This window comes from Pagrus major, chromosome 11, assembly GCF_040436345.1.
Source record: "Pagrus major chromosome 11, Pma_NU_1.0".
NCBI lineage: Eukaryota > Metazoa > Chordata > Actinopteri > Spariformes > Sparidae > Pagrus > Pagrus major.
In genome coordinates, this window is record NC_133225.1 from 9,302,955 (window position 1) to 9,315,466 (window position 12,512).

Sequence of the window (12,512 nt, forward strand, 5' to 3'; positions counted from 1 at the left end):
GTGTCCTATTTAGGGAACTGGGCGTGATTTAGGTACAAGCCACATAGACAGGGACACAATGAGGGCACGGAGCACCATGGCCGGAGTGATCATGCGCAATGAACTCGCCACACGTTGTTGCATAAAAACACACACGTGATGCCACGTCACAAGACCCTTACAAAACTCCAGAAAAATGAAACACAAGCAAATACTCACACATGCACAGCCACACACATGACAAACCACTCAAAGACAGTCAAACACATGCTGTCCTTTGAGCATGCGAGGCAGCAGGCGAAAGAGAAATGAGGAATAACAGTGAAAATGAGACCAAAGGCAAAGATGAGAATCAGACAGATTGATGTAAGTGGGAGGGCAGGGAGGTGAAGGAGCAGGAGAGGCATCGATACCTACCCTGCCCTGCTGCTATCTAGCTCCCAGCCTCTGGACTGGCCTGGTCTGGGCTGGGCTCTGCTGTCTCACTGGGGCAGGGCGACCCAGAACCACACGCCTAAAGAGGTGAAGAAGGGAAGGGAAGGAAGAGAAAAGTTGATGGAGGAGAAAAAGAGAAGGAAATAAAGGAGAAGAATAAATCTGAAAGAAGGATTGCAGAGTAGACGTAAAGAGGAAGCAAAAGAGAAAAGGTGTCAATACTCTGAAGGAGACATGAGGACACCAGAGTGAGAAACCACCTTCTCTGCAACACATTTAATACACACAAACATACTTAAACACACACACTCATTTACAGTTGTCTATTATGAAAGCCTCTGTGGAGTTTGCTCTATTGATGCGCTGCTTTTTACCGAAAACACTTCCGCTTTTTACATCTCACCCCGCAGGGAGCGGGGAGGTGGGAGGGGGGCTGTTTTTCTGCCTTCGCTCCATCTTTCCTGTCCTTTCTTTTCTTTGTAACCTTTTCGCCGCACTCACTCACTCGGCGCCGCCACCGATGCACATTTCTCTGGGTTGTGTAAAGCTTCTGTGTGTGTTATTCAGGCCTGGTGACATTTTCAGCAGTGTGAAAGTCCTCTATTTTTTTCAATAATAGCCGGATTGGAGGCATAAAACTAATGTTTCACGCCTGGAGAGTGGGCCGCAAAAAAAGAGAAGAAAGAGGCGAGCATGAAAGAAACACAAAAAAAGAGAGGGGCGGAAAGTAAAATGGTGGGGAAAGCACTAGAAAAGTCTTGTTTCTTGGAAGGTCACTCACTCTACAAGGACTTTGGTCAAAGGCAAAGTGGAATTTTCTCCGCCCTCCCTAAAAATCTCTCTTTATCTTCTCATCTTTTCTTAATTTCTCCCACTTTCTCCCTCATATTAAGGTGCAGCTGGTAAAATAAATATTAATTGCCCCTGCAAGAAGAATTGGGGCATTATTCCTGCTCTATCTCACCAGAGATGAGTCTGTCCATATAGAAGTAGTGATGTATGGACGCTACCTGGCTGATATTAATAACAGCTTAATGATGTCCCTGACAATCCCACCAGCTAATTTAACGCTGTGTTGACCAGGCGCGCACACACTGAACCACATACTTATGCAGGCACACTTCATGTGCACATTCACAGACAGAAACAAACACAAACACACGCACACACACACTCACACACGAAAGGACACAACAGCGTCAGCCCCCTAATCAGCCAGAGTGATTACCTGGCCCGCCAACACCGCTACAAAGGCTATTTATCAGCAGATCTCAACACGCTGCGCAAGTTATAGCAGCATAAGGAGTAAGTTATTAGAGGCACACACACTTGACTTATTCCACAAACCACTTGTACCATCCTGACACTCACACACACACACACACACACACACACACACACACACACACACACACACACAGAGCTACACACACTTACAGCATCTTCCTCTCCACTGCGACTAGGGCTGCCCTCTGCTTCCCCAAACGAGTCGTCTGTGGGGGGGTCTGTGGCGTCAGTGGGGGGGTCACTGACGTGGGAGGCTAAGGACTTGGAGGGAGAGCTCTGCCTGGGAGCTGGGGTGGGTGCTGTGGGCCAGGAACAAGATGAGTCAGACATAGAAAAAGCTCCAGAAAAAGCACGTTATTTTGAATACACACAATCAGTACACAAAAACACAATAGACAGTGTTCTCACGTGAGTTGGTGGATGGTGTTGTGGAGGTGACTGGTGTCAGATTCATTTGAGAAATGTCAAAGTCGTCACAGTCGTCCGTGTCCTGGGCGGTGCCCACACGGCTGAAGTAAGTGCTGAATGCCTCTGAGGTTCCTGTTAAGCTGGGCTGTTCACCCTTTTTCGACGGCATGGCTGGAGGCTTTGCCAGCTGGAAATCCTGCAGGGAGAGGCAAACATTAGTCAGGCATGCAAACATTAAAGGTGCGATATGTAATTGGGCACCTTTTAAATTTATACTCGAGACAAATAGAGTACAGCATGTCACCAGAATAACCCCTAATTGCTGTTAACTGGCTTGTAATCTGTGCAGCTAGCAGTCCTCGGCTGATTCTGCCCAGACTGGGAGCTCGTAGCACCGGTGTTGGTGTTTACACCACTAGTAACAGAGCTTTGGACCCCCGGGGGAAGGTACTCAGGCCTGGGGCCACGGGGGCCCAGTGGGTAAAGCTGACGGGAGCAATGCTGGACATAATGTCAGAACTGTTATTTCCTCACATGCTGAGCACAGTGGCTTTAACACTTTGACTCACTGCATGAGCATTCAAAATGTAACTACTTCATTATGTTTTTAATTGGAAAGTCTATCACTTGATCAACATTGCTAAAAACCTGCTTTCTGTCTTGGTCTTAAGATGTTTTTGTTATTGTCTTGAATTTGTGTCAGTCTTACAGCTTTTCAGACTCAGACCAACACAGTTTGGTGGAGCAAAGTCAGCAGAGGCTCATACTAAATCTAGTTTGGTCTTGTTTAAATTCCTCTTGTACCTAGTCCCCACTCCTTGAGATTAGGAAGCAAACAAAACAAGTTAAGGTGCCAATGATGTTCGCAATGTTCCCTGTTCATGCCTGTAGAGGACCACTGTTGCATATTGTTCCCCATCTCCCTGTAATCTCTCTCCTGTCGGCTATCTAATAAAGGCACCAAAAACAACAATTGAGAAACAATGAGAAGCTAAACATGGTTGCTGATTCAATCTGGTTAATGTTAAATCATTTTCAATTTTACTTCTGACTTCTTTTGCATCATGACCACAAAAAGACAAGTTAGAAAACAGGGCTCTCAGTAGATATCATAATTCTGGTCTCATCAGAACTATTTACTAATTAGCTCCCCACCTTGAACATCTCCTTGCCAATCTTCCTCGCCCTCTCCCCGTGCTGCGGACTCGACGACGCTGAAGGGGAGGGAGCTGAGGCGCTGGCGCCAGCACCTGAATGGCTCTCGCCGGCTGGAGTCACAGTCGTGACGGGGGTGAGAGTCTGGAACATGGCGGCGGGCAGCGTGCCCACAGGTTGGGCAGGGAGGTAGGCTGTGGGGGGGAAGGCTCCGGCTGCCATGGCTGCCCACTGCTGCTGCGTGGCAGGGAAGATGTTGGCCTGGCCCCAGATGAGAGGCTGGCCGCCCGGCAGCACCTGGGCTACCGGACCTAAAGGAGACTGGACCCCGAAGGCCAGCGGCGTCTGGGCGGCAAACGCCTGCTGGGACCAGTGGCCGGGGGGTACTGCTCCCATCGTCACGTAACCTGGTGGTGAGAAAAACAGGAAATGTATTTTCTAAAATCTTAACAATAAGACGAAAAATAAGGAGAGGAAGTGATTACAATACCCACAGTGCATCTGCTCATCACTGCTTTTCTTCTGCACACAAACACACACTCACACAGATAATAACCCATGCATCACCAGAGAGTGCTGCCCTACTTCTGCCTGCAGATAATGCGGTGTCTCTTAATGGTCATGGTGAACTATCATAATTACCTCCCGAATGAGGCAGAGTCATTATGAAAAGGCAGTGCTCAACACACACTCATTAAAATCACTCAAACTCATCAGTAGAAGCTTATTCTATTACACACTTTGCTAGCCTCCTGTTTCTGGTCTCCAGTCGTTACCTACAGCAGAGAAAGCTGACATTTAACCTCTCGGCTGCCCTGCCGCACTGACATATGCACAGAGAGGGAGAGGAGGTGAGCAGACGGACAGAGGTGAGGAGGGGAGTGAAAGAGGAGAGGCAGACAAACTATAAAGTATACACCGACGTCTAATTCACAGCAGCCCCGTGCATACAGAAGAGTCCTGGCTACAATCATCTCAGCATGTTTTATTACTTTCCTGTGACCGCCGCAGTCGCCTCATCCACAGGTAAATCTGAGGCAGCAAGCTAATGATGCATTTCATATTCAACACACAACCAATACCGCCTTTTCTCCTCCATCCCCTCCCCTCATCTACATTTCAATTCTATTCCGTCCCTCTCTATTTATCTCTCCCCCCCCCCCCTTCTTCTCTCCTCTGCCCTCTGCCTCCGAATCTTCTGACTCTCCGGCTCCCCTTCATCTCCTCGCTCGACTCACTCTCCCTCTCCCGCTGCGTTTGTTTCCCCTGCTCTTGTAGCACTGGTGTATTTAAGCAGAAAATGAACAAGGTCCCACCTGAGGGCACAGACGCAGGATTGAAGGGAGCAAACAGTTCCGTGGGAGGCTGCAGGCCCTGCGAGGGGTCGAGGGTGTTGGCTGGAGAGGCGGGGGTCTGTGATTGGAGGTCGGATTGAGGGAAAACAAGAGAAAAGCACATCATTGGAAATACAGTTGGGAATTTATAAGATGCAAATCACAGACTGCGTATGTATGGCAGCTACTCACTGATGGAGAGGTGATGTCAGGAGGCGTGGACATGTCTCCGAAAATCTCTAACTGGTTGATATTCTGAGAATAAGAGAGAGCTAGCAGTCAGGTACAATAACATTACTGCTGTACTATATATACATTATCTGGGTTGGTTTCCATTCCGGTGCAACATGCATGACACACTGCATGCAGCACGACACGAGCTCGGCATGTTTGTGGTACCTACCTGAGCACTGAGGCAGCAACACGGAAGAGGTAACAGAGGGGTGAGGAGAGATGGGATAATGAGATGAAATGATTATGATGACATACCTACCAAGAGTTATCACAATCTGTGTCATCAGCTCCACATGTACAACACTGCCCGTGGGGTACTGTATGCATACTGACTATCTTGTAAGCTTGCATAGGTTCCATTTTTATTTCTACTCATATTCTGTAGAGCTCAACACTGGCTGCCCACTTTTTGAATGACTCTAGTAATGGAAGTGAATTTCTTGTTTATTTATTCCCGTGATGTCTCAGAAAATCCTTATATAAAGAGTATTAAGCCCGGAACAAAGCCAAGCAAATACGAGACGAATCATGAGCACAAAACATTTGATTCAGAGCAAAAAACTCCAATTGTGGTGGCAGTAACCCGCAACCCGACATGACTTTCACGGGCGTGGCAAACATCTTCACAGGAGCATCGTTTCACAATCTAATAGCTCGTGGTGAATCTATCTTGGATGGTTATGGCATTTTGGCTAATAATCTATATCCTGATTTCAGAATATGAATCACGTTTTCACTTCCGGATCCTCACTGTTGAGCTCTTTTCTTATTTGACATCTAATGATTTATATTTTGCTTTTTCTCCTTTCATCTGTACTTGTTTCTGTCCTTGTGCCGCTGCAACACCTGAATGTCCCCCCTGGGAATCAATAAAGGTTTATCTTATCTCGTAAAGATGCCTTCTACCAGCTGGTCTAAAGGCACACTACCACACCCCTGCATCATTACTGTACCACTGTCTTCCTCAGGATCAGTCATTAATGTTCCCCTGTTGTAGAGGATGTGTGGTGTGCCTCAGAGGGAATAGTTATCAAACACAGCAGCCTTTCTATTTGATCTGAATTTGTTCTGTATCGCTCTGTTTCCTTTCACAGGCTCCCCATGATCCCTCTCTTTAGTATCTCCCCCTTTACTTGCACATTAATAATATCTTTAGGCCGGTGGCAAGTGAAGGGAACTCTATTTTTAGTTGTAAAGGAATTTGAGCCTTGAATACATGGTCAGAGATTAGCATAAATCATGGATGCGGATAATTTCTTTTGAGATAATGAATGTTCTTCGAATATCTTCCCTCTCGCGGGTCACACATGGACCACAACGCTCTTTTTACATTTATCAGAAAATGGATCTGTGGGCATGGTGTTTTACAGTTATGGGTCTGGATGCCTATGTTTTTTACATCGAGAGGAGGGGGAGAGGAGGATGTAATATGGACTATTGTTGCTGCAGAGTGTAGCGCAGCAGATAAAGATCAACTCAACAAGACGATAAGCTCGATATCCAAGATGTGCAAAATGGTGCATCCACAAGGACTGATAACATGTCCATGGGATTAAATTCACAAAACACACTTTAAGAGAGCCTCTTCTTAAACTAAAATACAATAAATTCCTATAGTTGTCCATGAGTGTTGTGCCACACGCTGCTCTGAGTCAATACCACAGAGCATTTGCTAATGTTCCTCAAACAGAAACCACCGGCACAGAAGAAATGTCACTGGAGCGAGTGTTCAAACAGTGCAGGAAGTTGGACGTTTATAGACTTTCTGTCCACTTTTAGTGAAGTCACTCAGCTCAATATTCCGTACGTGTGTGGTAGTGGGGCGGTGGGGTCAGGTAGCTGTGATTATCAGAGTGTTATGAATGCTTTATTAATGCGCTCTGAGCAGCTTGACTGCGGGCGAGATGACCGCCACTGTCTGCTGACCCCCGCTCTGACAGACACTCTGACCTTTACGTCCACTCCGCCCTTAAAGGACCCCTCCGCTTGGGTGTTCTTCTCTCGACTGTACCTGCTCGTCCTCCTCCTCTTTCGCACGCACGTACTCATGCAGGTGTGAACGCACGGGTGCACCGATATGTACGCTACTTGACTCTACTTCTGCCTCAGCCTGGTTACTATGCAACAGCATGGTTGCATGTTTTATTCATAAATGACAGGGGTCAGGAGTTGGGGTGACTTACGACTAAAGGAGAACAAAAGTGTTGCAGCACAGAGGAGGACGGGAGATCATCTGAGGATATGCCTGAAGAAGCAGTTCAGGAGGGCTGATAAGTAACCTTTAGGACAGTATGTACCCTGCTCACAAAGACTAAAAACCCTCCTTGCTTTTGTCTGAATCACAACAACAAGAGCACTTTGCTGTGTAGAGCCTTACCTGAGTCACCTTATGCAGGTCTAAGTCTATCAGATCCGCCACTACCTGCGGCTGTGGCTTTGGCTGTGGCTTTGGCTGTGGCTGTGGCTGCGGCGACTGTGGTTCAGTTTGTTCTTGTTGGAGAGGCTGAGCATGAAAATGATGAGATTGATGAGGATGATGGTGGTGGGGGTTGTTTTGACGTCCGTTCTGCAATCACAACCCCAGTGTTAGATGGTGGGTGAGATGAAAATGTTCTCACACACACACACACATGTTAGTTGTTTTTCATACAATCAGAGAAAGGGTGAGACAGAAGGGAGTAAGGTGAAATGAGGCTTATTTAAGAGGGGAATATGATGGTCGGCAGGTGTTTTAGTCACTGAACACGCTCATCTACACACACACACACACACACACACACACACACACACACACACACACACACACACTGAAGCACAAAGCAAGGTTCTTCTCACCAGACCCAGGTGAAGATTTAAAAAGGTTTAAAGCTCATCCCTACCTTTAGTCTAAACTACAGCACTGAGCTGGGGTTTAAACCCTCTTTGTGTTTCTGTAAAGCCTGCTCCCAGGTGTCAGGAACCACAGTGTGAGACACACTGACAAGCAGGCAAACACAGCAAGAGAGGCTGGATTATCTAACATGCTGTATGTGAGCGCAAAGGCAGGGAGCATGTTACATTATAGGAGAAAATAACAGCGTCCTTCCTGCTGGCTCGCTCGACATCATTACCGGCTGGATTTCCATCAAAGTGAAACACAATCTAAAGATTAAAGGATCATGTCATAAGGATAAGATAAATCCCATGAAGAAAACAAAGCCAATAATGAGTCTATCACACTAACAGTTGTCGTGTGCGTAGCCTGATATAACGATTATTTTCATTATCTAATATTCTGCTGATCATTTTTACAATTGGTCCATAAAATTGTGAAAAATCCCAAAGCTCAAAGTGATATCTTCAAATTGCTACTTTTGTCCAACCAACAGTCCAAAACCCAAAGACTCTTCATTTTTGCAACTGCAATACTGAATTAAAAAATCAATTATCAAAATGGTAAGCAACTAATTTTCTTAAAATTGTCTAATAGTTGCAGCTCTAGCCGTCATGCAGTAAAAACACGTATAAGAGCCACGCTGATGTATTTTGCACCCAGCCCTGAGCAATCTGACTGTACAAACAACCTGCAATATTTTTTCCCAGAGTGATGATGGGCTCTGCCAGACCTTTTTCCAGTACTGGCACTGGATCATGATGTGCAGATTGGTCTGGCAAAGCAAGAGCAGTTGGCGCACTACAATATCGCTGAGTGTATGCTTTTCCTGTGGATGAAAGCATGAAGTATGGTCATCGTTAGCTGTTACCGATGAACAATAACAGCTCGTCTGATACTAATCTGTTCTGAAAATCCGGTTAATTTTTCTATTGGCTGAAATGTACCTAATTTGGTGGCTTTTTTTGTTTTAATTGACCTGATTGAAATGTACAATAGCCACTGTTATCCTCACTGAAAGCGACAGCCTGCTGCCCATTCCTGTCTTTGTCTCTTCGCTCGCTCTCTGTCCGTCACTCTCTCTCTTGCCCTGCCAATTATCCCTCTGTGCCCATTATACACTCTTGCCATCTCTTTGCCCAGCCCTTTATCTTTATCAGTACAGCAGCCACCTATCAATTAACCATCTCCAGGGAAATAGTAATTACCTGTGCACATGTGTTCTGCATACAATTAGCGCATCCCCTTTAATTAATGCCACCTTGCTGATCCCCTACCGTCTGACTGATCACACCGGCTGAAAAACGTCACATGCAAACACACAACTCTGAAGAGGACACAATCAGACCATGGACATTTTTCTTTTCCTCTCTCTCTCTCTCTCTCTCTCTCACACACACACACACACACACACACACACACACACACACACACACACACACACACACACACACACAGAAACCAACATTACCAAACACATGCACCTCTACTTAAACCAGGAAGCTAGGCCAATTAAGACACAGGTTTTAATTCACAGTAATGACGGACTTATAAAGGTCACATATATAATCTGATATAGGGATACATGATATGGATTTTTTTCAGCCGACACTGATAACTACCTGCTTCTCATACTGATAACATAACTGATAATTACATATCTTTGTACTTTTTTGTAAGTTTCTAAGCTGTAGTTTATGCACACCCGAGGATAAGGAGAGCTAAGACATAGTGAGCAAAGACAGGTGATTTAATTTCCATATTCTGCTTCTTCTTCTTCTTCTTCTACTCTGTCTTATTGATGGACCAAACTAACTTTTAAGCTCCCAACTGCATCGTTTCCCACACATATAGTTTACTTGGGCGGCCCACCCAGCATTTTATATTTTGAGCAAACGGCGTGGACAATCTGCCCTCACTCTCCCGTCTATTGTCAATCACACACATGATCCCTCCTGTGAACACATTGATTGCAATGCGACCTCCCTGCCGCAAGTACACAGTCAATCTGTGTGAAACACTGAACTTTATCAGAGTTTGTAAATGCTGCGCTTGACAGCAATTTAGCCTTTTCTCCTTTCTCGTGCCCCACCCTGCCTCCCCTTCTTCTGTCTTCCTCTCTCTCTATCTCTCTCTTTCATATAGGGGGTCTACTAGGCCGGGAGCTGCCGTTGATCCCTAACGAAGCCTTCTCAACACTTCATCAACATCGCGCTCATGCTCAATTGCCTTCTTCAACATCGTATTCACATTCCACCTCAATAAACTATCATGTACATCTCATTGTTGGTGTGGTCCTTGCTCGTGAATATATGATACTTATCAAATCAAACAGCATACTAATCTAGTTTTTGAGTTGGGTTGATGTGTTTGGCTGGTCGGTTGTACGATGCTGACCTCTACATGTGAGCTTCTGTTGATTCAACACATTCAGTTTTCACAGGGTCAAGGGTTCAAGAGATTGAAATAGCCTTGTGTGTGTGTTTGATTGATTTTTCTAGTTTAAAAAGGTTACAGAGTAAACAACAGAAGAGATTGCTTTAGACAGGAGGTCACATTTCTGCAGACAGTACCATTTCATCCGATGTGTATACACACACAGAGCAATGATCTCATGTAACGCTACTGTCCAGCAGTCAATCCTCCTGCTGAGGAGACCATGAACCTCTCCTGCCGATGATATAAACAGTAAATCCACTCTAACTAGCAACGGTCACATAAATGCCATGGCCTCTGGTGACTTCCCAATGAGTAATATAACGACAGGTAGTACTGCTGTGTTCCCACCATGTTGGCTCAATAGAGTTGATGCATTATTTCAAGACAGTCACTCCACAACAATGAACAATGATGCTGCCTTAATGTGTGTGGCAGACCAAACTATAACGATAACTTAAACTAAGTCATTGTGCAGGCTATATAGCTCATATGTAATTAGCTGAACTGATTGACTTGGTTTTAACAATGGATTTTATTTACATCAAGAGTAGGTTTGCAGCCAATTTAGCATCATTTCTGATATTCTAAGATATTGTAGCTATTCCCCTATTTCTCCTTGAGGCTGCTCATAGTAACAGTGTGATGTGAATTCAGCATTTTGACTCATGATGGAAAAGACCTGCTGTGACATCCCTGACTGAGGTGCAACACGCTTGAAAGATTCAACCCACAGAGAGAGAAGCAGAGCAGCGGTTTCCTGCCCTCTGTGAGTCTGGATTTATCTTAAAAAAAATGTATAATCCTGAAATGACAATACAAGCAAAGCAAAACACATTTTTGAATTTCTTTGATCCATTTATATATATTATATATCTATGATCCTGGGTTATATTTACTCCTTCTGACTGACTGGGAAGCAGAAAAGACTTGAATTCGCCTTATTTAAACCAGAATTGTTGACTAGTCCAATTGGTTGCACAACAAGAGAGAAATATTGGATTTGTTCACGTTCAGACACCTGCCAACACAAAGGCAATCCAAATAGCAGCATGTGTTGTGGGCTGGGTGAGGAGAGAACAGAAATACTATGGTGCCTGTAAGCTTCTTACCAAAGCTGAGGATAATATGCAGCCAGAAAACTGCGAGACCAATTCCAAGCCTACCGAAATTCATAGAGTGGGACTGTGACTGCCAGTAGTGACGTGGAGGAGTCCAGTTTGAGGATAAAAGGATAAAAAAGACCCACTGCAGGGGAATACACACAGGGCTCGTGGGTTTTGGATGGACTGAGGGAATACTCATCTGCAGAACAGCAACATGGGATGAAGGACTCAGATAGAAACGCTCACACATGCATATCCACACGCACACACAGGACAGCAGCCCGGTTACTGTGAGTGTGAAGATTTTAGCAGATTAAATCAGGCAGGAATATAACTAGCATCTTTATAGGCAGATAAAAGAGCAGCTGAGTTATAGTGCAGCCTGACAATGGCCAAGGTCATCTTTCATTATAACCACTGGCAGTGTGAGCCAATAACAGGAGCTTAAAGATATACCACACACACACACGAGTACTGTAAACACACACGGACACTGAAATAGATTTGCACAGCAACACTCTCACTTTTATGCACAAACGGGGTGAAAAACTGTTCAGCATCCTTCAAAAATATGAGGCCATGCACATTTAAAGTCAGACGTATAATTCATATCCATTAGAGGAAAGATATGACAATGACAAAACGTGTGTTCAGCGCAGTCTGGGATAAGGTCATGCAGGTTTGTATATGATTCACCACTGGCAAACCACAGCCAGGCATGCTTCATCGAGCAAAACTGACACGACACACATTTACACACAGTATATCCCGGTTAACCAGAGGGAGCAGGCACCACGAGGCACAAGCAGAAGAGGAGCACAGCACACTGCACAAGAGCACTGGGTCCCAGCAAACCTCTCAGGGAACTATCACAGACACAGCGGGTCACTGTTTGGGAGAAGTAGCATCGCTGTAAAAATTAGAGCTTCACAAGGCTCTAAAAAGGAGAGGGGCGCCGAAGGAAGAGGCTTTACACTCGTGGGACAGCTGAGAGGTTTGACTGAGAGGGGGAGGCAGGCTGAAGGGGGGGAGGGCGGTGGGACACGGGGCAAACACACGGTCACTCACTGGGTGTCGCTTTGGGACGTCATAGACCCCTTCCTTCTGCTGACTGGTGGGAACCTACACAATCGTCCAATAGAGTCAGAGAGCCTGTTACCTCCGGTTTAATCAAACAGTGAAACAGTCTGTATGCATCACTGTTAGAGCACTGCGACACACTGGATGCCAACACAAAACCCTGAAACCTGGCTCCTCAGGAATCAA

General features: G+C 45.5%; 1 protein-coding gene across 1 annotated transcript in view; it reads right to left on the reverse strand.

Annotated features, from left to right (window-relative positions):
* Positions 1 to 412: 412 nt before the first annotated feature.
* Positions 413 to 12,512, reverse strand: part of dab1a (DAB adaptor protein 1a) — a 44,960-nt gene continuing 32,860 nt past the window's right edge. The window contains exons 8-14 of the mRNA XM_073477003.1: positions 12,315 to 12,368; positions 4,791 to 4,853; positions 4,581 to 4,677; positions 3,265 to 3,671; positions 2,110 to 2,305; positions 1,846 to 2,000; positions 413 to 493 (exon numbers count right to left, since the gene is read on the reverse strand). Coding sequence (XP_073333104.1) covers positions 413 to 493; positions 1,846 to 2,000; positions 2,110 to 2,305; positions 3,265 to 3,671; positions 4,581 to 4,677; positions 4,791 to 4,853; positions 12,315 to 12,368 — 1,053 coding nt within the window. The remainder of the gene's footprint in view (positions 494 to 1,845; positions 2,001 to 2,109; positions 2,306 to 3,264; positions 3,672 to 4,580; positions 4,678 to 4,790; positions 4,854 to 12,314; positions 12,369 to 12,512) is intronic.